Raw genomic sequence first — 23548 nt, 5'->3', positions numbered from 1 at the left:
CTTATTCCTTTTTACATCCTGACTCTGTGTTACACTCTGTTACACTCTTTCTCTGACTTACATTCTCTTACACCCTCTCTCTAATTTATTCCCTCTCTCTTTTTTACAGCAATTTGTAAGTCATACTTTCTCTTACATCCTCTTCCTGATTTACTCCGTCTTACAACCTTTCTCTTTGTAACATTCTCTCCCAGAGTTTCTCCCTATTACATCATTTGTCTGTTTTATACCCTGTCTCCCTCTTTCTGACTTTTTTATTCTCTTCCTCTGTTTGTGTTACACCCTCTGTCTGACATACTCCTTGTTACATCCTCTCTCTGATTTACTTCCTCTTACATCCTCTCTCAAACTTACGCTCTCTCTCTCCCTTTTCCAGCCTCTCTCTTTTACTCTCTTTTACATCCTCTCACCTTCTAACACCCTCTCTCTGTCTTACATCCTCTTACACCCTCTCTCTGTCTTCCACCCTGTTACACCGTTTTTCTGACTTACTCCATTTATCCCTTTCTTTGACTTACTCCCTCTCCCTATTACATTCTTCCTCTGTCTTACAATATATTATACACTCTCTCTGTCTTACTCCTTCTCTATGTTTTACTCCCTCAACCTGTTTCTTTGCCTGAGTCTCTCTGTCTTTTTGTGTTAGTTCCTCTAGCTCTTTTTCTCTGTCTTACTCCTAGTTACATAGTTGCTGTGATATAAACTTAGATATGTTGTAAACTAGTGTTTATATTGTTTGCTTATTGTAATTGCTTTGTTGTTTGGTAATAGTGGTCTATAATGTGTTATTTTTTTCTTTACCACAGATTGAAATCAAGATTTCAATAGTAAGGAAATATGCCCTCAAGGCAGAGGAGAAGAAAAGATGCCAAGCGGAAAAAATCAAAAACAGCAACGGAATTACAGCACTCCTCTACAACAAATGCTTCAAAAAACAAGAAAAAAGCTCCTGGTAAGACAACTAAGTCTTTCTTACGGAAAATATGTAGATAAAAAAAAATGTTGGTCAGAATGTGGATAAAGAGAAGGAGAGAGCAAATTTGAAGAGGAAGGAGAGGCCCCCAAAAATGTTACTACTGGAGCAGGAGAGAATAATATGTATAGGAATAGAAGGCAGGATCAATTTAGGGACATTCGTAAACGAATGTTTCGCAAAAGGGTGGTTTTAAATTTGTTAAAAAAAATTAGGAAAGGTAAACAGAGAGCTGCTTTTTATAAGAAAAAGAAAAGTGTAGAGAAGATTGTTGATCAGGCTTTTGAAATTAAGAAAAAATTATTTATTTTAATAATTAATGGAATTAGGACACTTAACAAGACAATTGATGTTTTCAAATCAAACAGTAGATGCAAAAGAGTAATTAATCGGACTCATTTTTGTAAAGTTTTTTCTGGAGAATGGATGCATAGTTCAAGTTGTGAGCCATTTTTTAATGAGGAGAGTTACTTCCAGGAGAATGATTTAGTGCATGCAGTTGACACCAGTGGTCGAGCATATGAGGTGAAAGACGGTTGTCCGATTGAAAAAGAGAAACTTGTGCCTAGAGAACCAGAAGAGGTGTTAACTAATGAAGTTTTAGGAAGACGTACTAAGGGTCCAGTGTACACTAGGAAGTGTAGTAGTATTTGTAGTGTGCGACAGGATTCAATCGATTTGTTTCGTAATTTCTTCCGTACATATAGTAAGAAAAGTCTAAAACAGAAAATGAAGATGTTGCAAGACTTACAGCCTGATTCATGAAGCGAAATAGCGCCCGCAATGGCTGCGAAAATGCAATTGCGGGTGCAAAACACGGAATCGGCATTCAAGTACAAAATAGCGAATTCGCAAACACAGAAAAGCGATTAAAATTGCGATTACGCTATAATAGTCGCAGAGTCCCGGTAGTCGCGCATTAGCGATACGGAAATAGCGACCAACCACGGAATCTGCGAAATGAATAGCGAAACGCAATATATTCTCAATCGGCATTCATGAAAAATATACAATAGCGGAAAACCCCAAAATCGCAATTTAGCGCGGCGCAAATTAAGGACAACTCAAAGCAGGTGGTAACCATAAAAGCCATGATGAACAAAAATTTGAAAAACAGTTGGCCAATCACCAACAGGTCCAGGCCTGACCAATCACACATAAGGACATTCAGCAGCAGCATTAGGCGTTCCACAATGCCAGGAATGTACATGGTGGTGAGGCGGCAAAGGCTACAGCGAGCAGCACGGAGGAGACGCATGAGGCAGGAAAGGATTTACCGGCAGCGGGTCACCTTGCTGGGCCAAACCAGAGAACAGATATATGCTAAATACAGGCTGAATGGGGAAATGATCATCTGGCTGATACATGAACTTGACCCCCTCATGCAGCACCCAACAAGGCGGAACAATTCGGTGCCTACACATGTGCAGGTATTGTGCAGCCTGCACCTCCTGGCCTCCGGCAGTTTCCAGGGCATAGTAGCGGCTGCTGGGGGGATATCCCAGCCCACCATGTCACGCTGCCTCCACACTTTCGTTGACGCCATGCTCACCCAGCTCCACCGCCACATCACATTTCCCACGAGCCAACAGGAATTGGACCTGACTAAACTTCAATTTTACAATGTAGCCCATTTTCCCCATGTCCTCGGCTGCAAAGACTGTACCCACGTCGCCATCTGCCCAACAGCTGCCACGGAGTATATGTACCGCAACAGGAAGTCCTACCACTCCCTCAACATACAGATGGTCTGCAATGCCAAGACCATCATCACTGACATTGTCGCCCAGTACCCAGGGAGTACCCATGACTCCTTTATCTTCAGGCACAGCGGACTCCACACACGACTGCTCAGGGGAGAGTTTGGGGAAGGACACCTACTTGGTAAGTACACTTTGTCGACAATGTCACATTGCAATGAAGGCACAGCGCTGCACAGGCAATCAACATCTGCTCCTCTCATTCAGGTGACAGTGGCTACGCCCTACGGGAATACCTCCTGACCCCTTACCTCAACCCTGCCACACCTCAGCAACGGCGCTACAATGTTGCGCACATCCGGACAAGGAACTGTATAGAAAGGACATTTGGCCTGCTCAAGAGCAGGTTCCGTATACTGCACAAGACAGGTGGGGCCATGTATTACAGTCCTGCTGCCTGCTGCCGCATTGTGGCTGTCTGTGCAATGCTTCATAACATTGCAACCAAGCGCCGGATACCTGTTGAGATCTCAGGCAGTGAATCAGAAGGGGACGACCGGCCACCAGCACATGCGCACCATGCACGCGGGGAGAACCCAGCTGAAGGCCACAGACGTCGCAACCACATCACAGCGAACAATTTCTAGCCCACCCTCTACCCCCACCCCACATATCACAATTGCATGCAAAATGTAATGATCACACAAGGCTAATGTGTGCAGCAAAATAAATATATTTGTTTCATTCACAAGAAAAAGGTAATCTGTACAACTATTTACAACCAACAGTATTCCTCCATACTGCAGTGTGCAAGTACATGGCAGGCTTATAGTCAGCCTGTGCCTGTGTTTTTCGGGCAGAGTCAAGTGCGCCTCCTGCGCGTTATGCCCAGCCGCCTCTGAGGCTCATCTTCCTCCGGGGCACCTGTACCAGGCGTTGCCCTGGTGCTGCGCCTAAGTGGCGGGACTAGTGTTGCAGATTGGCTGCTGACGCTTGAAGCCCCCTCACTGCCATCGTCACCCCCTACAGTGGCAGGTACAGCTGGAGGGTGTAGTGCCATCACCGCGGTGGTTAGGTGCTCCAGGACCCTGGTGATGTCCTCACAGCACTGAACTAGTTGATGCTGCTGTGTGAGGGACCGGCGTGACAACTGGGAGGTGGCATTTGCAGCCACATAATTTGACCGGCTGTAGGAGGCCAGCCGGCCCATGAGCTGGTGGTGGCACCGGCTTGCTGCCCTGCGCTGCTTGCTCATCGCTGCAGTGTTTGCCTCCATGGCTGCAGTCATGCGGCCCATGGCCGCCGTCATGCGGTCCATGCGGTCTCCCACTCCCGCCACGTTGCGCCCAATTTTGTGCAGCTGGAGCTGTATGGCACCTTGCTGCTGTGACTGGCGCTGATGGATCCTGAGCATGCGCCTCTCTACGCTCATACAGGCATGGAGATGTCCATTGCCCCTCCTGCTGATTGGAGCTGTGGTGTGACCGTGAGAGCTCCCACGCCTGCTCTGCTGGCCTGTCACAGTGGCTGGCCGCTGTGTTGCCGCTGTCGCAGGCCCAGATGACGTAGCACCAGCTGCAGGTGGTGTCACAGCAGGCGTTGCTGGTGTGGCAGGGACTGGAGGCACATTAGTGGGGTGCCTGGCTCTGGCTGCGGGTGGGATGGCAGGAGCAGAGGCCACAACGGTGGGGGGCCTGGCCTTGGCTGCGGGTGGGATGGCAGGAGCAGAGGCCACAACGGTGGGGGGCCTGGCCTTGGCTGCGGGTGGGATGGCAGGAGCAGAGGCCACAACGGTGGGGGGCCTGGCCTTGGCTGCGGGTGGGATGGCAGATGCAGGGGCCACAACGGTGGGGGGCCTGGCTGCTGGTGTTGTTGCAGCGGCAGGGGCTGGTGCCTGGGTTTCCGGTTGTGAATCCTCCTCCTGGGCCTCCTCATCTATCTGCAGCCTCTCGCTGTCACTGCTTTCTGCGCCACCTGTGAGGGTAAGTGGATACTCATTAGTTGCATGTGACTGCCAGACGTGCTGATGTTACATGCATGCTGGGTGACATTCCCTGGATGGCTGTGGATTTGCGTACTTTGGGACCTGTCTGGCTGCATTGTGGTACTACAACATTGTGGACATACTACATCTCCCACAATGCTTCAGGGCATACCCTGATGCGCAACAAAGGCATGACTAAGGGCCAATAAGTGAGCCTATTTGGTCAGGGATGGTCATAGGGGACAGGGTCGCAGTCGCATGCCACTTACCTTGGGTGTCTTGGGTGGGGCGGGAGGAGTCCAGAGGGGTGACGCCAACGCACGCCTCCCTCTCAAGGGTGTTCTCGACCTGGTCCTCCAAGGGTGTGTTGGGTGGGACTGTCGGTCCGCCACCTCCAGTGCCCGATGCCTCTCCAAGGCGCTCCGCCACCCTCTCCTTGGCACGACCTCGGAGGTCGTACCATCGCTTCTTAAGCTCCTCCAATGACCTATCGGCCACACCCACCGAGTTCACGCTGGAGGCTATTCCCAGCCATATCCTCCGTTTGTCTTGCTCTGGGACCTTCCTGGAGTTGATCCCGAAGAGCCTGTCATGGTTGGCCACCACCCCTTCAATAAGGTTCTCGAGCTCCTGCTCTGAGAACTTCAGCTTTCTCTTTCGTCCTGCGCTGTTGCTGGGGCCAGGGACAGGTTCCTCAGACATGGCAGCAGTTAGGTCGCTATTACAGTCGTTTGTGAAGTCGCTATCGCTGGTTTAGCGTCTGCTTTCCGACTTGCTCCCTCGAAGGTTTGCCTCACTGTGGTGTTTGGGGGTGGGAACTGCCTGCTTCCTGGTTGTGATGTCATCACTGTGCTCGGAAAGCGACTTCCCGTTTTCCCGATCGCGCGAGAATGCGATTCGCATTCCCGATCGCACGGGATTGCGAGTCGCAATCCCGAACGCACGAGATTGCGAGTCGCAATCCCGACGCAGGTAGCCGGGATAGCGATTTTTCTGCGTTTTTAGTTAGATTTAGCGCCCGCGTGCGAGTCGCTATTTTTCCCCGAAAAGTACATGAATGCCGTTTTGCGTTTCCTCAATAGCGAGTCGCTATAATTCGCTATTAGGGACACGCAAAACGGCCCGTACATGAATCAGGCTGTATGATCCTTGCAGAGTGAGAGAAAACACAGGGCATTCACTGGCTTGTCTTTCTAGAAAAGTCTGTCAGAGTGTTTTTCATCATTTTAGGATGTAAGCAGTGCATCATAACAAAATGAGGAAATTAGTGAGATGGTTGTATTATGCAAAAAGTCCAGCACTTAAGCTTAAACAATTAAACAGTGCTCTTTTGCATGGAACTGAATTAGACGTGAAGAAGATTTGTGAAGAAATTGAGATTTGTTATTTTGGTGAAAAAGAGGACAGTGTAGAAATTGACACAGAAATTCAAGGTAATGTGGAAGACAATGTACAGATTTCAAGTATAGAAAAGTTCGACCAGGAAATTACCAGGTTTAAGGTGAAATCAAGTGAAAGGCCTAATTTTACTTGTGTGTGTTGTCGACGAACTCATTATAAGCATCAAACTAGATTAGTTGATTTATACGTAAAAAGTGAAAAGATAAATAATTATGAGTGGAAGGATTTTGCAACTTATTTGTGGGTGGAGAATTCTTTTGATCTGAGTTCTGATCAGCGTATTTGTAAATATTGTTATGATAAACTAAATCAAAACAGAATGCCTGCTAGAGCTGTTCATAATAATCTTGAGTTGGTAGACATTCCTCCTGAATTGATGGATTTAAATACATATGAGTCTATTTTGATTCAATGTGTCCATCCTTTTCAGGCAATTGTTCGCATGGAGCCTAAGATAGGGAAATTGCCTCCTTCAGATTTACAGAGAGGATTAAAGGGAAGAGTTGTTTATTTGCCTCTAGATTTCAAGAAAAATATTGATACAATTGGTGTAGAGAAAGTGGAAGAGGAACCTCTGGTTATTCTAGTTAATGGGGTTCCAACAAAGAGCAAGACAATCTGGCAAGATTTAGTGGATGTTAAGAAAGTCAAAAAGGCAACGTTGTATTTGGTCAAAAACAATGAGTACTACAAACATGTATGTGTTGGAGCAGAGGAAACAGCTGCAGATGAAGACAGTGATTGTTCAGCTGGCCAAATTGAAAAAGTTGATGTGTCTAGAAGTGAAGAAATATATGAACAATATACTGTTCATCCTTTGCATTCCAAAGAAGTAATGGGGAATGCAATTGACTTGTTTCAAATGAAAGCAGCAAAAGGAAGTCCCATTAGTGTATGGGAAGAAAGTTTGGAAGCTCGTTGTTTTCCACATTTATTTCCAACAGGTCGAGGTGGACGATATGACGATCGAACACTTCAAATTCCTGCATCTGAATATCGAACTTTAAGATTATATGCTGAAGATCCAAGGTTTCGTCAATGCATTCCATATTTGTTTCATCTACTGTATGAAAGTGACTTGTCTGGGCTTTCTTATGCAGTAAACCATATACTGAAAAGTGGAGCACATCTGCAAAATGTTTCGGCGAGGGACTTTATGGAGAAAGTCAATCTGCAAGATAATATTTTGGAATCTCATCTAATCAATCTCATGGCATGTCAGCGTGGTACAAATGAGTATTGGTACCGTCGTCATGGGGAATTGAAATGTATGCTAAGAAACTTAGGAACTCCTACATGGTTCCTCACTCTTAGCTGTGCTGAGTATGCATTAGACGACTTACTTCAATTTCTACGAGAGGCAAATGCAAATATACAAATTAAAGAATTCAAAACTCCTGGAGAACTGTGTTCTTTGGATCCAGTGAATGTATGCAGATATTTCAATCATAGATTTGAAGCTATGATGTCTTTTATTACCAACAAAAAAAATCCTCCCCTTGGAGAGGTTTTGGATTTCTTTTGGAGATAGGAGTATCAAGCGAGAGGTGCTCCTCACATACATATGTTGTTGTGGATTAAAGATGCACCCAAATTTGGAACAGATTCGGATGAGACAGTGATGAGCTTCATTGAAGAGTATTCAACATGTGCTGTTCTGAAAACTACAGAAGAAAACAGTTTAAGGCAACAAGTTTTACGCTTTCAATCCCATCGTTGTGGAAAGTACTGTCGTCGAAAATTCAGAAACAAGGACAAGTTCTACACAAAATGTCGTTTCGGGTTTCCACGACCAGTGATTTCTAAAGGAAGAGTAAATAATTTGATGTCTTCTCTGCGACATACTGTGACGAGGAAATCACCCAAAAATACATACAATTTAAAAAGAAACGAAGAGTCCAAGTACATCAACGACTACAACCCAGTGATTTTGTCCATGTGGAATGCTAACATGGATATTCAGTTTGTTGCTGACAACTCTATTGCTGTGGCTCGATATGTGACGTCTTACATCACAAAAAAAGAAAAGACAGAACTGAAGGAAATGTGGGAGGACATTTCACATGAAAAGAGTATAAGTAAAAAATTATACAGTTTCAGTCTGAAGATGTTGTCGCATCGAGAAATTGGAGCATATGAATGTTCTGATTGGTTATCATCAGTAAGTCTCTACGCCAAGTCTAGAACAATTATTTGGGCAAGTCTAGGTCTTGCTACAACATGAAACCGAGTTTTGAAATCTGTACAAGAAATTGAGTATTTGGCGGAGAAAGAACCAAACAGTACAGATATTTTGAAGACAAACATGTTGGATACATACTATCCAAATAGAAGTAGTCATCTTGAGAACAGTGGTTTGTATGAAGTTCTGCAAAACTATATTTATAAGAGGAACATCAGAGAAGATATCAATAATGGAATATATGCTGTCATTGGGTGTGAAGGATGTCCAGTGAAGCAGAGAAAAGGCCATGTGATTAATCATCGAAAATTGAGTTGCGAAAATCCAGAGAAAAGGGAATTTTACTATTTAGCTCTTTTGCAACTCTTTAAGCCATGGCGTACAGAAGAGGAACTACTTGGAGATTTTGTCTGTTACGAAGATTCTTTTAATGCAACCAAGGATACCATAGAATGTCCTTTTTTCCCAAATTATCTGCAAATGTTGAACGAAGAAATAGAGCAAGAAGCCACAATTGCTGTAGAGATTGCTAGAGACAGTTCTCAAGACAGTCAGAGTTCTACTTCATTGAGTCAGGATCCACTTGGAGGACCAATTATCCAAAATGAAGCTGCCACTGCCATGGATGAGGTGGAAAGAGCTATGGAACAAGCTCAAGATGATGTAGTTAACTTAGAAGATTTGGTGAAACAACTAAACCTTGAGCAGAAACAGATATATGACGAAGTCACAGAACAGATAGAACATGGATTCAGTCATGAGAAAAAAGAGTGCTCATGTACATCATTTAAGCCTGTCCGACTGTACGTGAGTGGAGAAGCGGGAATTGGAAAAAGTTTTCTGATTAAAGCAATTGCAACTTATCTGCAGAAAAGGACTGAATCACCGCTGTCTTGTGTTGTTACTGCTCCAACTGGGCTGGCAGCTCATAACATTAAAGGGATTACTTTACATCGTTTACTGATGCTACCAGTCGAGCATGATAACAAATTGCAATACCACAAGCTATCTGGAGATGCGTGTTCTGAAGTTTCCAGAGTCCTGAAGAAAATTAAACTTCTTATCATTGATGAAGTAAGCATGGTCTCAAATCTAATGCTTGCTTTTGTGCATTTGAGAATGCAAGACATTCTTAGAACAGAGTATGATGTGTTATTTGGAGGAAAACACATTATTGTTTTTGGAGATCTACTGCAGTTGACTCCAGTGAAAGGACAACCAGTGTTTAAAATGGTTACGCATGAAGATACCAGGAAGTGCCTAGGAAGCATTGGAAACGTTAATATATGGTTAAATTTCAAATATGCAGAACTACTTCAAAATATGCGACAGGCAAAGGATGAAGATTATAAAAATATTCTACAAGATGTAAGAATCGGAAAAGTAAGTGAGCATGGGAAAGAAGCTTTACATGCAAGATTAATTTCAAATTTGTATCCAAATGAAAACATTCTTCCAGAGAATATTTTTAAGAAAATTAACGAGAACAAATCTGGGATATGTTTGATGCCAACTCTGAAAGAATGTTCCATCTTCAACAACAAAATGTTAAAGTTAGAAAATGAAGAGATAGTGAAACTGGAAACTATAGATAAAATAGAGCATATGGGAGCAACAATTATTTTGTCTGAAAATTTGAAATCAAAAATTGGATTCATTAGAGAAGACTATATCTAAAACTGCTGGTTTTGAAAAAACTCTGAATGTGTGTTTAAATTGTCGTATCATTTTGGGAAGGAATTTAAATGTTGAAAGAGGTCTGGTAAATGGAGCAATGGGTCATGTTGTTGATTTTGTGAATTACAAAAATAGAGATGGAATTGAAATTTTAAAAATTAAATTTGATGGCATTGACGAAATAGAACAAATTTGTCGTTGTTCAGCTAGATTTTTGCGTGTGAAAGACTTATATGTTCGCCGAAAACAGTTTCCTGTTTGTTTGGCATATTCATAAATCTCAAGGTTTAAGTGTAGATAGCGTTTTGGTGAACATTGGAAGTTCTGTGTTTAAAGAGGGTATGGCATATGTGGCATTATCACAAGTCAGAACTTTATCAGGATTGTACTTGATTGAGTGTGATTAAACAAAGATTTGTGCAGATCTAGATTGTGTTAAAGAATACAATAGGTTAAGAAGAGAGTATGCTCCACATTTGCCTCAATATCCTCTGTTTGAAAAATGTGTGGTAGGCTGAAAAAGAAGAAATGAGAATAATTGCAGTGAGGTAGTAGCAAAAAGACAAAAAGTAGATGAAACTGTAATTGTAAGCAGAAAGAAAAAGGATTCTGTTGAAGATGTTGTTGGATTTAAGTTTGAAAACAGTTCTGGTGTCAACTGCTATGCTAATGTAGTGGTTAATGTTTTTTTCTTCAAACTTTACAAGAACAGAATGCTGAAAATCGGGATCAAAGATTCTGTTGTTTTTTGAATTCTGTGTTTGAGAAATGTAGCAGTGATAGAGCAAAAATAGAAAGTGTTTCAGAAATTCGAAATATTTTAGACATATGTTCTGGTCAAAAACAATTTTCACAGAATATTCAGCAAGATTGTCAGGAATTTTTAATGTATATGTTTGATGTATTGGAAGATGAAGGTGTAGATATAAAAAATCTTTTTAGCCTTTTTTATCAATGGCAGCATGACTGCGGCAACTGTAGTTTATCAAGTACTACTACAATAGACACCGAAAGATTTATATATTTGACTTTACCAGACTGCAAATCAGTGCCTTTTAATAATCTAGTTAAAGCAGCTGATCACAATATGGTGTGTACCCAATGTAAGTCTGCAATGCTGTCCACATTATTTATACAAAATTATGGTCAGTATGTCATTTTAATGTTCCAACGATGTAAACCTTATGGAACTAAATTAACAACTTATATTAAAAATGTCGTGGCTTCTCAGTTATCAATTTCAGGAAAAACTTTTGCAACTGTAGCTATTATTTATCATGACGGTCCTTCAACAACATCAGGGCATTATACAATTTATTTAAAATCTCGAAAAGGTTGGACTAACTGTAATGATAGTCATTTGACTTTCAAACAACGTTTGCCTTTTGACTTAAAAAATTCATACCTAGTGTTTTTACAACCAAAATTTAAGTAATGGTAATTGGCTTATGAAAACGGGAGCAGTTAATAAAAGTTAGTCTGCTGTTTAAAATTATATTGTGACTAAAAGTGTTCAAGATAATATAAATATTCTAGTTGTCATATAGGTACTGCAAATGGATCTCATAGTAAGTGATATCAGTATTATAGGAAATGTTGAATAACAGTGAGCCAGAGATGGAAATATGCATATTTAAACATTGTGAAAATGTTGAAGGAGCTTTTCTTTCAGAACGTTGGGAAAACGGTAATTTCCGACTTTGTTTTGAGTATTTTGAAAACATACTGATACATCTGACACTATTTGGCCTTATGAAAAAGTGAAGGAATAAGCAAAGAGTCATGACTGAACACAAGAAGGAAATGAAAACATTGAAAAATATTTCACATGTTCTTGGAGCTTTTCTTATAGAACGACGATGAAATGGAAGTTTTACAGAACAGTAGAGTATTTTCCAATGAAAAGGACCTTCATGATGTACTATTTGGCTTAAAAGAAAAGTAAGTGAATCAAAGATTAGTGTACATATATGATTTATAAGTTTATATGTTTTTTTTTTAAACACAATCTTTTAGATTGTGTTTTTTTCCCCGCTGTCATATGATGAGTAGTTTGAAGTCACTATTTTTAGTGAAATTCAATATATTCTGACAACAGCAAAAATAAACTATGTAATATGTTGTACAAGTTATTCTATAGCTTGTATTGTGTAATTTAAATTCTCATTCTCTCTGTTCCGCTGCTTTAGTCCTCTTCCCCTCTCTTTCCTTCTTTTGCTCCCTTACTCATTTTCCTTTCCTCACTCATTGTTCTCCACTTCACTCAGTCCTTCCCTTAGTCCCTCTGTGTACTAACTTCCTCACTCCTTTTCCCTCAATCCTTCTATATTATCCTCTCTCCCTTCATCCCTTCACTCTGTGACTCCCCTTCACTCACTCTCAGTCATCTTCCATTCCTCATTCTTGTAAATGCATCCTCAATCAGACTCCTTTCCCTTTCAGTCATTCCCTTTTTACTTACTCCTGTTTTCTGATTTAGTTTTGCTAACTCACATTCTTTTAGTATCTTTCTTACCTTCAGTTCATTTCTCTCTTCTTCTCTTCCTCTCTGTTACTAAATGTATCTGCCTTACTCTTAGTAATTTGCTCTCCTTCTATTTCTTTTTCCCTCTGTTTGTCCTTCTACATTACTTTATTTCCCTTTCTGTGTCCTCCACTCTTACTTTATTCCTTAGAACACATTTATGATTTTTAACCTCTTGACTTGTCTCTTCTATTTTAAAATATATATTTTACTAATTACAACTTATTTTTTTCTCTCTTTCACAGATACAAAGTGTAGTAAAAACATGTAATTAAATTTACATTAATTATATGGTAAGTGTGACTAAAAAAATGTAGTTTGTCATCACCCTTTGCTTTAACCTCACTACTATTCTCTCACCCTACCTCACTCCTGTTTCCTTACTCTGCTTCCCTCACTTATTCTTATCCTCCATGTTTACTCTTCTTTCCCTTACTCTCCTACCGCATTCAACTTCTTTCAGTCCCCCTGCTTTACTTCCCTTACCCTCTGTTCCCTTCCCTCGCTCCCTCACTCATTCCCTTACTCATTTACTTCACTCCTCTCACGCTTCTCTCAGTCTCTCTGTCCTCACAGTTCCTCACTTCCGTTCCCTCACTCTGTCTCTCTTACCGTCGCTGTCTCTGTCCTCTCACTCTGTCACTACTCTTTCGTCATGCTCACTCCCTACAACTCACCCACACTTCTTTCCTTTCCTTTCTTTGCTGCTTCACTCAGACCCTTTCAGTCACTCCTTCCTTTACTCTCTCTGTCTTTTCTCTCTGTCACTCCCCATGTCTTACCCTTATTCACTTTTATCCACCCTCTTTCACCCCTCTTTACTTACACTCACTGCTCTTTTCTAATCCTCCCTCACTGTTTTACTATCTAATACACAGTCCCTCTGTGTTGCTCCCTCTAGCTCTCTTTCTCTTAACATCACTCTCTCTGTCCCTTTCCCTCATGCTCACTCCTTCATTCTTTTTTTTTGGGTGCGCGCCTCGGTGCGCGCCCCCGGTGCACGTACCGGTACGCGTACCCTGGAGAACAAAGAATGACAGAGCTTTTCTGAACAGTTTTATATTTTTTTTGTATTTTTTATGGGGAGAAACAAAAAACAGGGAATTGAAAATGGCTCAACTGGAGCAAAAAAAACCAGGAAAAATTAAGGTTTCTTCGGGCATTTGTGGTTATCACCAGCAACATTGATGAGTGTAATGCTTTGCTCACCATAACTAATTGTTTTGTTACAATATATACAAACAATTTTGTATCCCCCAAACTTTGTTTGTATATTTGGAATCATCTCTCTTGCCTCTGGACCCGATGGAGTGGGTTCTTTGGTTGTTGAGGTTCTGGAAGATGATTGGGGTAGGTTTCTGCAGAGTTCTCTCACCTCTGCTGCAGAATAGTTATTAGGGTGCAAACGCTGCATGTGCCGAATCATTGTATGATTCCCAAAGGAATATTTTTTTGCAGGGTTCCCCCTAGATAGCACAGCACCACAGATGAGACAGGTCACCTTTGCAGCGTTTACTTTTTTGGAACCCCTTGGGATTTTATAAAACTCCCATATGAAGTGCTCCCTAGGTTTGTATGGGGGATTGTCTTCAGGCAGGAACTGCCTTCTCTCTTCCTCCTCTTCCTCCTCCTCTTCTTCTTGACCACCAATGTGATGTTCTGGTGGTCCTTGTGGTGGTGGTGGTGGTGGTGGGGCAGATGCTCCAGCTGCTGATAGTACTGTAGCCATATCTGTAAGAAAAAAGCAGGTCTTCCTCACTCAAAGAACAAAGTGAGAATGAGGAAAAAAGGTGGGGGCTTTCATCATTTGGAAACCAAAACTGATCTGAACCAATGAAAAGTGTTATTTTCAGTTCACATGAGCCGATGCGCTTACGCTACGCGCCCCGGAGCGCGCCCGGCTGCGCGCCCGGGTGCGCGCCTGGGGGCGCTTACGTAGCGCGGTCGTATGCGCTCGGGCGCTTCCGGATGCGCTTACGCCGTGCGTCATACGCATCACGCGGCTACGCGATACGTCACGATGATGTTTTCGTTCGCGGCAATGGCGCTAACGGGACACTCACTGGTACGCGCACCGGGGCGCGGCAAAACACTGCGCTTACCCGTGCGTTCACCGGTACGCGCACTGGGAGCGCACCAAGGCAAAAAAATAAAAATAAAAAAGGGAAAAATATACATAAAAAAAGTATTATATAAATATACAATATAGGATTTATTATAAAAAATATTCTATATCATAGCTATAGAAATTAGCTAATAAAAAACATATGAGATTCACTGAAAAAAACTTAGGTTTGAGGCCCTATATAGAGTTAGGAATTAGCATTTACAAAACCTATGAAATTCACTGAAAAAACCATAGGTTTCACACCAGTTATAGTTAGGAATTAGCATTTAAAAAACCTATGAAATTCACTGAAAAAACCATAGGTTTCACACCAGTTATAGTTAGGAATTAGCATTTAAAAAACCTATTAAATTCACTGAAAAAAACATAGGTTTCACACCAGTTATAGTTAGCTGGAAATTTTACTCGCATAAAACCAATGAAATTCCCACGTTATAGTTAGTTGGACTCACTATAACTTGCGCGTGCAATGCACTGCTGATGACGTCACATATTACATCACTCATGACATGGTCAGTGACATCACTCATGACATCACTGATGACACCATACTTGTGACAGAGTGACAGACCTCCTTTCACTGTAATGTAACCCTTGAAACACATATTCAAAAATAGAAACTAACATTTTCAAAAAAATGGAGATACCCATACCAGTTACAACAACCAATTCAATAATTCCACCATCTATATACACATCCACTCATTGACCAACAGTTCTATATAGTCACTCATACATATACTCACTCATCATATGTAGTGATACACCTATACATCCTGTTACACACCGACAGTCATCCAAAAGATACTCTCACACATACTCACACATGCAAATAAACTATTGAACATCCATTTATTTGCATATACAGCTATACACACATTATCACTTTACTTCTAAGGAAACTTACACATATGTACTCTCTTAAACAATCACTTATAGAAACACATACTTATTTAAACAGGAACTCTTACAATCTCTTACTCTCACATATACTCACTTATATACATCAATATTCACATATACTAGATTAAAACATATGTAGTTACTGATAAAGACACTAGTGAGACAGTCATTCACTCACTAACACACACATATACACACTCATCCACCCATACAGTCCTGCACATATGCTGTCTTCAAAACACATACAAAGAGAGAGTCAGTCATTCATGCATCTATGTGCTAAGTAATACCCCCACCAAACCATACAAACACTCATACTGATACTAAGAAAAACATCTAATAACCCATATACATACACATGTAGCTACTCTCCAACCCATGCAGCCACTTATACACAAAGTGAAACACTAATACATATATTTGAATATTTAAACATTACTCTCTAATATATGTATTCACTAAGATACACTTAATAAACCAGTTAACCAATCAATAAAAAATAAAAAATCCATGTAAACACTTATTTAAACATTTATTCTTCCATCAACTTTTACATATACATATATAACACATATTTATTTTTCAGAAAGACACACATTCACTGGATGGTGTCATCAGTGATGTCATGAGTGATGTCACTGACCATGTCATGAGTGATGTAATATGTGACGTCATCAGCAGTGCATTGCACGCGCAAGTTATAGTGAGTCCAACTAACTATAACGTGGGAATTTCATTGGTTTTATGTGAGTAAAATTTCCAGCTAACTATAACTGGTGCGAAACCTACGGTTTTTTCAGTGAATATATATATATATATATATATATATCGAAGAATACTCTTCGTCTCCGCTTTCCTTGCGATGAAGAGCACGGACCACACAATTCTTGAAAATACCTTTCTGTTTATTTACAGAGTACAAACAGAGTAGGCAGCCATAACGCGTTTCATCCCTCCCTGGGGACTTGATCACATGACGCAGAGCTACCTATGGCATTCCTTTTTAGAGGTTACACTTTTTTCATTTTTTTAAAGACATGTTTTTTCATTGGGTGATAGCATACCACGTGATATAAAGTGCAAAACGTGCTCAGTGTTATTCAGTATTATAAAATTTGATTACAATGCTTATATCATCTTTATCACATTGCAAATTTTAAAATTTGTTTTGTAATTAGTATTTTGCCAATTACATTTAATGCCATGAACATTTCCTAAAAACAATATATATATAACTCTATTTTTCTAAGATGGTGTGGAACCCCTTTTGTGGTGTGTTTTCATTTTATTACTGCTTGAAGTGTTGCACAAATACACACATTGTCTCTAATTTAAGCCTGACTGCCCTGTGCAAAGCAACCAGAAGGTTGAGCATCGTTTAAATTGGGGTTTGCTTGTGACTTCACCCTGACAAGGATTGAGGTTGCTGCTTGAGAAGGGTTTCCCCCCTCAACCAGTAACCCAATTTCCTATGCCATAGAAAAAGTTTTAAAGACCATCACGAATAGCAATATAGACTTTGATAAAAGAGAAGTTTTTCTTTCCTAAGTACACCCATTATACCGTGTATATATTTGGGATCATCCTAGACATACGGAGCTCTATTATGGGCAGCTGCCAGAGGAACCCATTCCCATCGGCTCCTCATTGTGTGATTTCCAATAAATACACTCTACCTAAATTGCAAAGAACACATTTATTTTTCTCCCGCAACAACAATGCAGACATGGCCTCTAACATTAACCACAATACTCTAAATGAACCCTAACCAGTACTGTATAAAATAGTGGTTTTGCAACCTCCTTTGTCTGCCGGTTTCATCTCTTACTCTGCACTGCAACACTCTAATTGCTCTCCCAGAGGCGTTGTCTTATTATTTATCCGTTTTGAGGTTATCCAAAATGAGCACCACAATATGATAAAGAAAAGGGGGGCTGCTTGCACAGAAACTACTTTGTTTGTGTAACAGAAACTTTATACTGCTACTGCCCATTCATACCTGTTCTGTGCATGTAAGGGATGCTAGCACTGCTCTTTGTGCTGTACTTGATCTGTCTTTTAGTTTGGAGGGAAGCTTGAACTGCTGCTGCTCATGGTCTTTCTGCGCTGCATTTAAAAGAGAAGCTTGGTCTAAACCTTTCTTTCCCTACACAAAAGCCAAATATATTGGCTTTGTTAGTGCTTTTTTTAACTTTTTGGCTGCGTCTCGCTCTTGTTTCTGTCTCATATCTAACCTTTAATACTTCTTTTTCTTTCACTGACTTCCTTTGTTAGTTTACTCATTTATTTATCGACCTTCCGTTTTCTTTCTCTAGTTTTCTGTTTTTTCTATTTTTCATTCCTCTCCCTTTCATTCTTTATCTCCCTCTTAATTTTCTTTCTGTTGTATTTCTTTCTTTCTCTTCCTTGCCACTATGCATGTCCCTTATCTCCCACTGATACTAGTGTTCTCTCCCGTAATCTGTCTAAACTGAAAGATGATGCAGTCAACAGCCTATGGTGCGCTGGTCTGCAAAAGGAGGCTAGCAAACTGGCTGGACAGAGTTCAAATCAATTGATCCAGGAACATCTTTTCTGTACAGGATTGTATCCTGCACAACTAAGTCAACTTAGAATCCAATCTGACAAGATAGTACTTGCTAATGAATGCTAAATTCCTGTCCAAATGCCTAAATTTAACAAGCAGCATGGCAACAGTATCTCAACAGCCCATTGAACAACTTGGAAGCACATAAAATATGGTCCGCTAACCTTCCACTGAAGTAGTCTTCGAAACTCCTATTAAAACAAGCAAACATCATCTCTGAAGATCGTGACAGGAAGGCACTGAATGAGAAATTCCATGGCATCTGAGCTGCCAACCTTTATGGCCTAGGGATTGTACTGATACACTTGTCTCAGCCTCTTTTTAAGGGGCTAAATAAACAGTTGATGAGACCAACATACGATTGATCCCTCAGAAAGCATAATGGCATGGAAGGAGGGGCAGCAACAGGGATACATATTACATTGCAGATTGTGTCAAACAGGATCAGAATTTAGTATGCATCTGTAAAGTGATATTACCCCGTAGAAAATTCTAGCTTCGCTCTGTTCTTAAGTCTCTGAACATATGCACCTGCAAGGAAGCAATTGAATGTTGCCTAAATGGGGAATACACCGAGTTGTCTGCAAAAGTCTTGAAATTCCTAAAATTAGCGATTTCATCTCATAAGGCTGTCCCGGAAGCTCCAAGCCCCTCAGGAGTCATGATTAGGCCTGGGCGTAAAATTCCGCTCCACTCACGGAGATTGCGGAATTTGGCAACTCCGCTTTCCGCAGAGAACGAGTTACCAATAAAGTCCATACTCCGCAACGGAGCAGAATTTTGTTTTTCCTTTGCCATGCACGTCACATCTTTTCACGCATGTGGGGAGTGTGACAAGACTTGACATGTGCTCATGACTGCCTATGAGATTTTGTGGCTGCCAACAAGGCTTTAGGCCGTGCCAGTGACTTCCAGTGCTTCTTTTGTGTCGTAGGCGAGCATAATTGAGCGCAAGTGACCACGGCTGTAACCTGTAGTGCGCCAGGAGGCCCCTTTGCAGGGTGGTTAAGAAAAGGAGCGGGCCTCTGACGATGTATCAGCAATCCCACTGTGGGGGACTTACTTGTGGTAACAATAGGGGTTCTTGGCCCCCAACGACCCTCAGCAGCCAAGGGGACTTCATCCGCCAACCAGTACTACTCCAGGAGCCCCCTTTGCAGGGTGGTTGAGAAAAGGGGCAGGGCTTCCGATAACATCTCAGCAATCCCACTGTGAGGCACACATTTGTGGCAACAATAGGTGTTCTTGGCCCCCAACAACAATCATCAGCCAAGGGGACTCCGTGGAATTCCATGGGGTGACACTCCACAAGCTCTACCCACGCCTAGTCATGATCCCTTCTGCAACCTGACACCTTGAGATGCTGGGGATACAGGGGATGACCATGAATTACTTCCACCATTGAGGAAGCAGTTAGGAACCCGTTTTAAATGGCTAGGGGACACATGAATGGCATCGACAACATCTTAAACAGCATCTTGAAGCACCACAAAATGATCATGCTGGGGAAACGGGGAATGACCATAACCCCCGCACTGAGGCAACAGTTAGGCACCCCCTTACCAGCTAGGGGAAACAGGGATAGCATATAGCACTTTAATACTGAATCACCTCCAAATGCCCATAATATCCACCCATTGTGGCGGGATTTAGGCACCCCATTTAACCATTTAAGGGATACACGAATGGCATCAATAGCACTTTAAATAGAATGTCAAAGCATTTTCATTTGCACTTTATTCTGCACTTTAACCAGCAGTCCATATAGCAGTCATTCCCCCGCAGTGGCGTAGCTAGGGGGGAGCGGGGGGGGGGGGGGGGCGGTCCATCCCAGGCGGCACAATTTTGAGGGCGAACGCGCGGCACTGGTGGCCCGTTGCGGCCACGGCCGCCTTTATAATTTATTTGGGGGCACAGTGTCCCCAAATAAATTATAAAAGCCACCGCAGCCGCAACGGGCCACCAGTGCCGCGCTCGCGGCCCAGTGATGCACAGTGCTGCTGCCAAAATTACCGCCGTGGCCGCGACGATGTCCCGCGTAACCGCGTTTTTGTTTGCTTTGTGCTGCCTTGAATGTTGGTGGTCGTGGTCCATCCCAGCCTCCAGGCCCGTCAATCTTGAAGCGCACGAGCGCTACCAATGACGGCCCTGGACGACATGACGCGAGAACGTAACAGTGACGCGTCACGCGCTTCACCGCTACGCGATTGAGTAGTGAGGAGTCAATTGTGGTCCGGGGCAGTCAGTGGCAGTGCAGCTCTGGGCGATTTGCTGACTCTGGAGTCTGGCTTCTGCAGTCAGAGCAGCAGAACTTGAAGAGATTAAAAGAACGAAGTTCGAACTTCAAGTTCGAACCAACCACCCCTGCCTGCCACAGAGTAGAGACCCTGGAGCGAGTGAGGTAAGAGGAGAGCAGCAGGTGCTCAGCTACCTAAATGTTTTCAGAGGGGTGGGTGGCTTAGTGGCTCATCATGTATAGCTGCCAAGGTTTCAGATTCTAATGAGTGACATTTTCATAACTCTTTTCAGTGTAATTATGAGTGACATTTCTATGGCAATGAGTGACACTTTCTGATGAGCAAAATCTAGAAACGAAGCTGAGGGAAACATATAAATATCAGACATTGCACCCATTTGTACAACAAGACTGTCTGAATCATACTGTGTGTGCTACCCAACACCGTTCATTAAAGGGCCATCTAGTGAATGAAGTCACAATAGGTATCAATATCCAAGCAGACGTCGCAGTCATCAAATAAATAGCATTCTGGGATGCTTACTGGTGGTGCCCGTTAGTGGTGCAGGAGAGACCTGTTGCTTTTTCTTCAGATGATGCTCCTTTAAGAGAGCTCGAAGAAAGCGATTTATGATATGATAAAATTATTAAAAGATAATTTCACTGTGGGGGGAAGGCAGTTCCATCCTCAGCGAATTTATCACTAGTAGTTGGGACAGAGCTGGCATCATAGGTTGAAAACTTGAATGAAAACTGGTTTCCATCAAGCCTCTCTCCATTCTCTCTCTCTCTCTTATCTTTTTCATCTTCATCCCCTCTTGTCCCTAATCATTTTTACATCTGGTCCTTTTAGGGTCACACATCTGCTTTCTCTCTACTTTCTTTTTATTGACTCAGTCTGTTTCCTTTCACCACTTCCTTCTCTTTCCTTTCTCCCTCTTCTCTTCCCCCTCCTTCCTCTTGCCCTTCTCTCCTCTTTCCATACCTTTCTTTCAGGCCACTCTCTTTACTATGCCAGTGTCTCCCTGCCTCCATCTCTCTGCAACTTATATAGCAGAATTATGAATACAGCGGACACAGTGCTTTAATGTGCCTGTAAAACAAAATGCTTTTAATTTGCAGAAATGCACATCAGCAGGCACATTCCAAACCACTTGCCAGGCAGCTAACACTATTCTAGGGGTTTTAAGGAGCACGAGACCAAACAGTTACCTGGGGGCCTTAATGGTGATCAATCAGGTCATGATATTGAAGAGTAACCGGCTGCTCTTCGAAAACAAAGTCCATAGTTTCCCAGCCAGCTGCCAGTTCCTCTCAGCAATTAATTGTTCACCCAGCTCTCTGATGGATGTCACATGCGGTTTTCCTGAGTCCCCAGATAGGTTATGCAGTTTGTGTGTTCTCTTTTGTACTGCCAGTCACCGGTGTATTCAACTGTGAAGCCTTGGACCGTGCCATGTATGTGCATGTAACTTGCATGATCGAGGTAACTATTAGCTGCAATACTACGTGTCACTCGGACCTCTTTCAAGTGCTCGCCGTACTTTTTTCCCAGCACCCCTCTCCCCCTCCAGGGGCGTCAATCTGAGGGATAGCCCCAGGCGCCACAAGCTCTAGCTACTCCTCTGTTCCCCCATCTCTGCTGTTTGCAGAGACTTGTTCTAATATAACTGCACTGCATGAACAGCACTGTTAAGTGGTCTCTTCCTCTGTTGATGACTGGCATAGAAATATGGTTTCATCATCCCCATATTCGTTTTTCCATTTGATTTTATCTATATTTGCTAGCTCTGCTGCATAGATTTACAAAGTATGCCCCTTTGGTGTCATTTACTCCACACTACCTGAACCGTAAGCTGCAGTTACCTCTCGGTGTACACTTTAACTTCTAGGCCTTGGCTTCTACCAGGTGGGTATACCCCTTCAAAATATAACCCATAGCTGCTCCGAAGGCAATCCTAAAGTTATGAAGCTTGCTTTTGATAATTGTAAAGTTTTTTTTCCAGCGTACGTTCAATCCCATCTGCTTAATGTAAACTTTGTAATGAATATTTAGTTACATCAGAATTTTTGCAGCTGTGTCTCAATAGTAATGATATTCAATATTTGCAAATTATTGTGTTCCAGCTCTCAACACCAACCCCATCGTTGGATTTTGACGACCTTCAGTGGCAATCAATCGGAGACTGGCTTTTATAAAGTTTTTAACATATTTTAAGTTTCACTAGAATTTTAGCAGTAGCGATTGAATATTGTAATGATTTTTAATAATTACACAATTGGTTAATAAATCTATATTAAAAAAATCTCTCTTGATATATCTCTCTGACTCTCATCCTTTCTGGTTATTCACTTAATCTGCCATCCCTTTTCTTTTTCCGTCTTCCACCATTTTCTGTTCTGTAGCTTTCACTTCTGTCTGTTTTTTCCTTTCCATCTTTCTTTCATTCTTTGTCTCACTCCCCTTAATTTTATTTCTCTTGCACATATTTCTCCGATTTTCCTTCCAATCACTTATTTTCTCTTATTGTGTCTCTCAGTTACACCAGCTTCAAGTCTGAGTCTTTGCATGCTTCATTTTCTCTTTTTCTTGTATCTCTTTCTTGCATCTACCTAGCTCTTCATTTCTTACAGCAGCACTGTGCACTGAAGCAAGCTATACTGCTACTCGGTATCTGCGACCCTGTGTAAAATGATGTCAAACTGTTTCTAATGAAAACGTTGAGATCCAGTCCCTGCAACATATTCTTCTCACAACCATGACTTCATAGGAGTGATGAAATTACATAATAAGAAAATTAAGTGGAGAATGTTAGTTAGGACGGGTCCACTACTAACAGGCCAAGTTCTAAAGCCCACCTCTGGCCCTCCTATCATATAACAATTAATGCAAGATACCCTGTTTACCTTTTTCCCTGGGACCATGTCTGATTTGTACCCTCCTTAGTTCTCACCTTGCTGTCCTGGTTTGTAGATATGCTTGTCTGTCTGCACAAACACCAGATTCCGAATTGGCTTGAGAAGGACAGACCTCTTTCCCTTGAATTCTAGGCTCTCTCCTTTCGCCAGAAGGGTGATGTATGCCACTTCAGATGACTCCTGGTTGGCAATCTAGAAAACAATTACAGTGTGATAAAAGTTCAAACTCTTTAATGGATACCTTAATGTTAAAAACGTATTCACAATGTTATTTTTGCAAGAAACTGTGCTTGCATGAGGAAGAGTAATTTAAGTTTAAAAACTTCCCTCCTGA

General features: G+C 41.9%; 1 protein-coding gene across 1 annotated transcript in view; it reads right to left on the bottom strand.

Moving 5' to 3' along the window:
• Nucleotides 1-23548, bottom strand: part of LOC144818753 (alpha-2-macroglobulin-like) — a 1363397-nt gene that overhangs the window by 1162215 nt on the left and 177634 nt on the right. Inside the window, exon 3 of the mRNA XM_078676468.1 lies at nucleotides 23250-23406. Coding sequence (XP_078532594.1) covers nucleotides 23250-23406 — 157 coding nt within the window. The remainder of the gene's footprint in view (nucleotides 1-23249; nucleotides 23407-23548) is intronic.

The sequence above is a fragment of the Lissotriton helveticus genome, chromosome 2_1 (genome assembly GCF_964261635.1).
Source record: "Lissotriton helveticus chromosome 2_1, aLisHel1.1, whole genome shotgun sequence".
NCBI lineage: Eukaryota > Metazoa > Chordata > Amphibia > Caudata > Salamandridae > Lissotriton > Lissotriton helveticus.
This window is presented reverse-complemented; position numbering and strand designations above follow the sequence as displayed.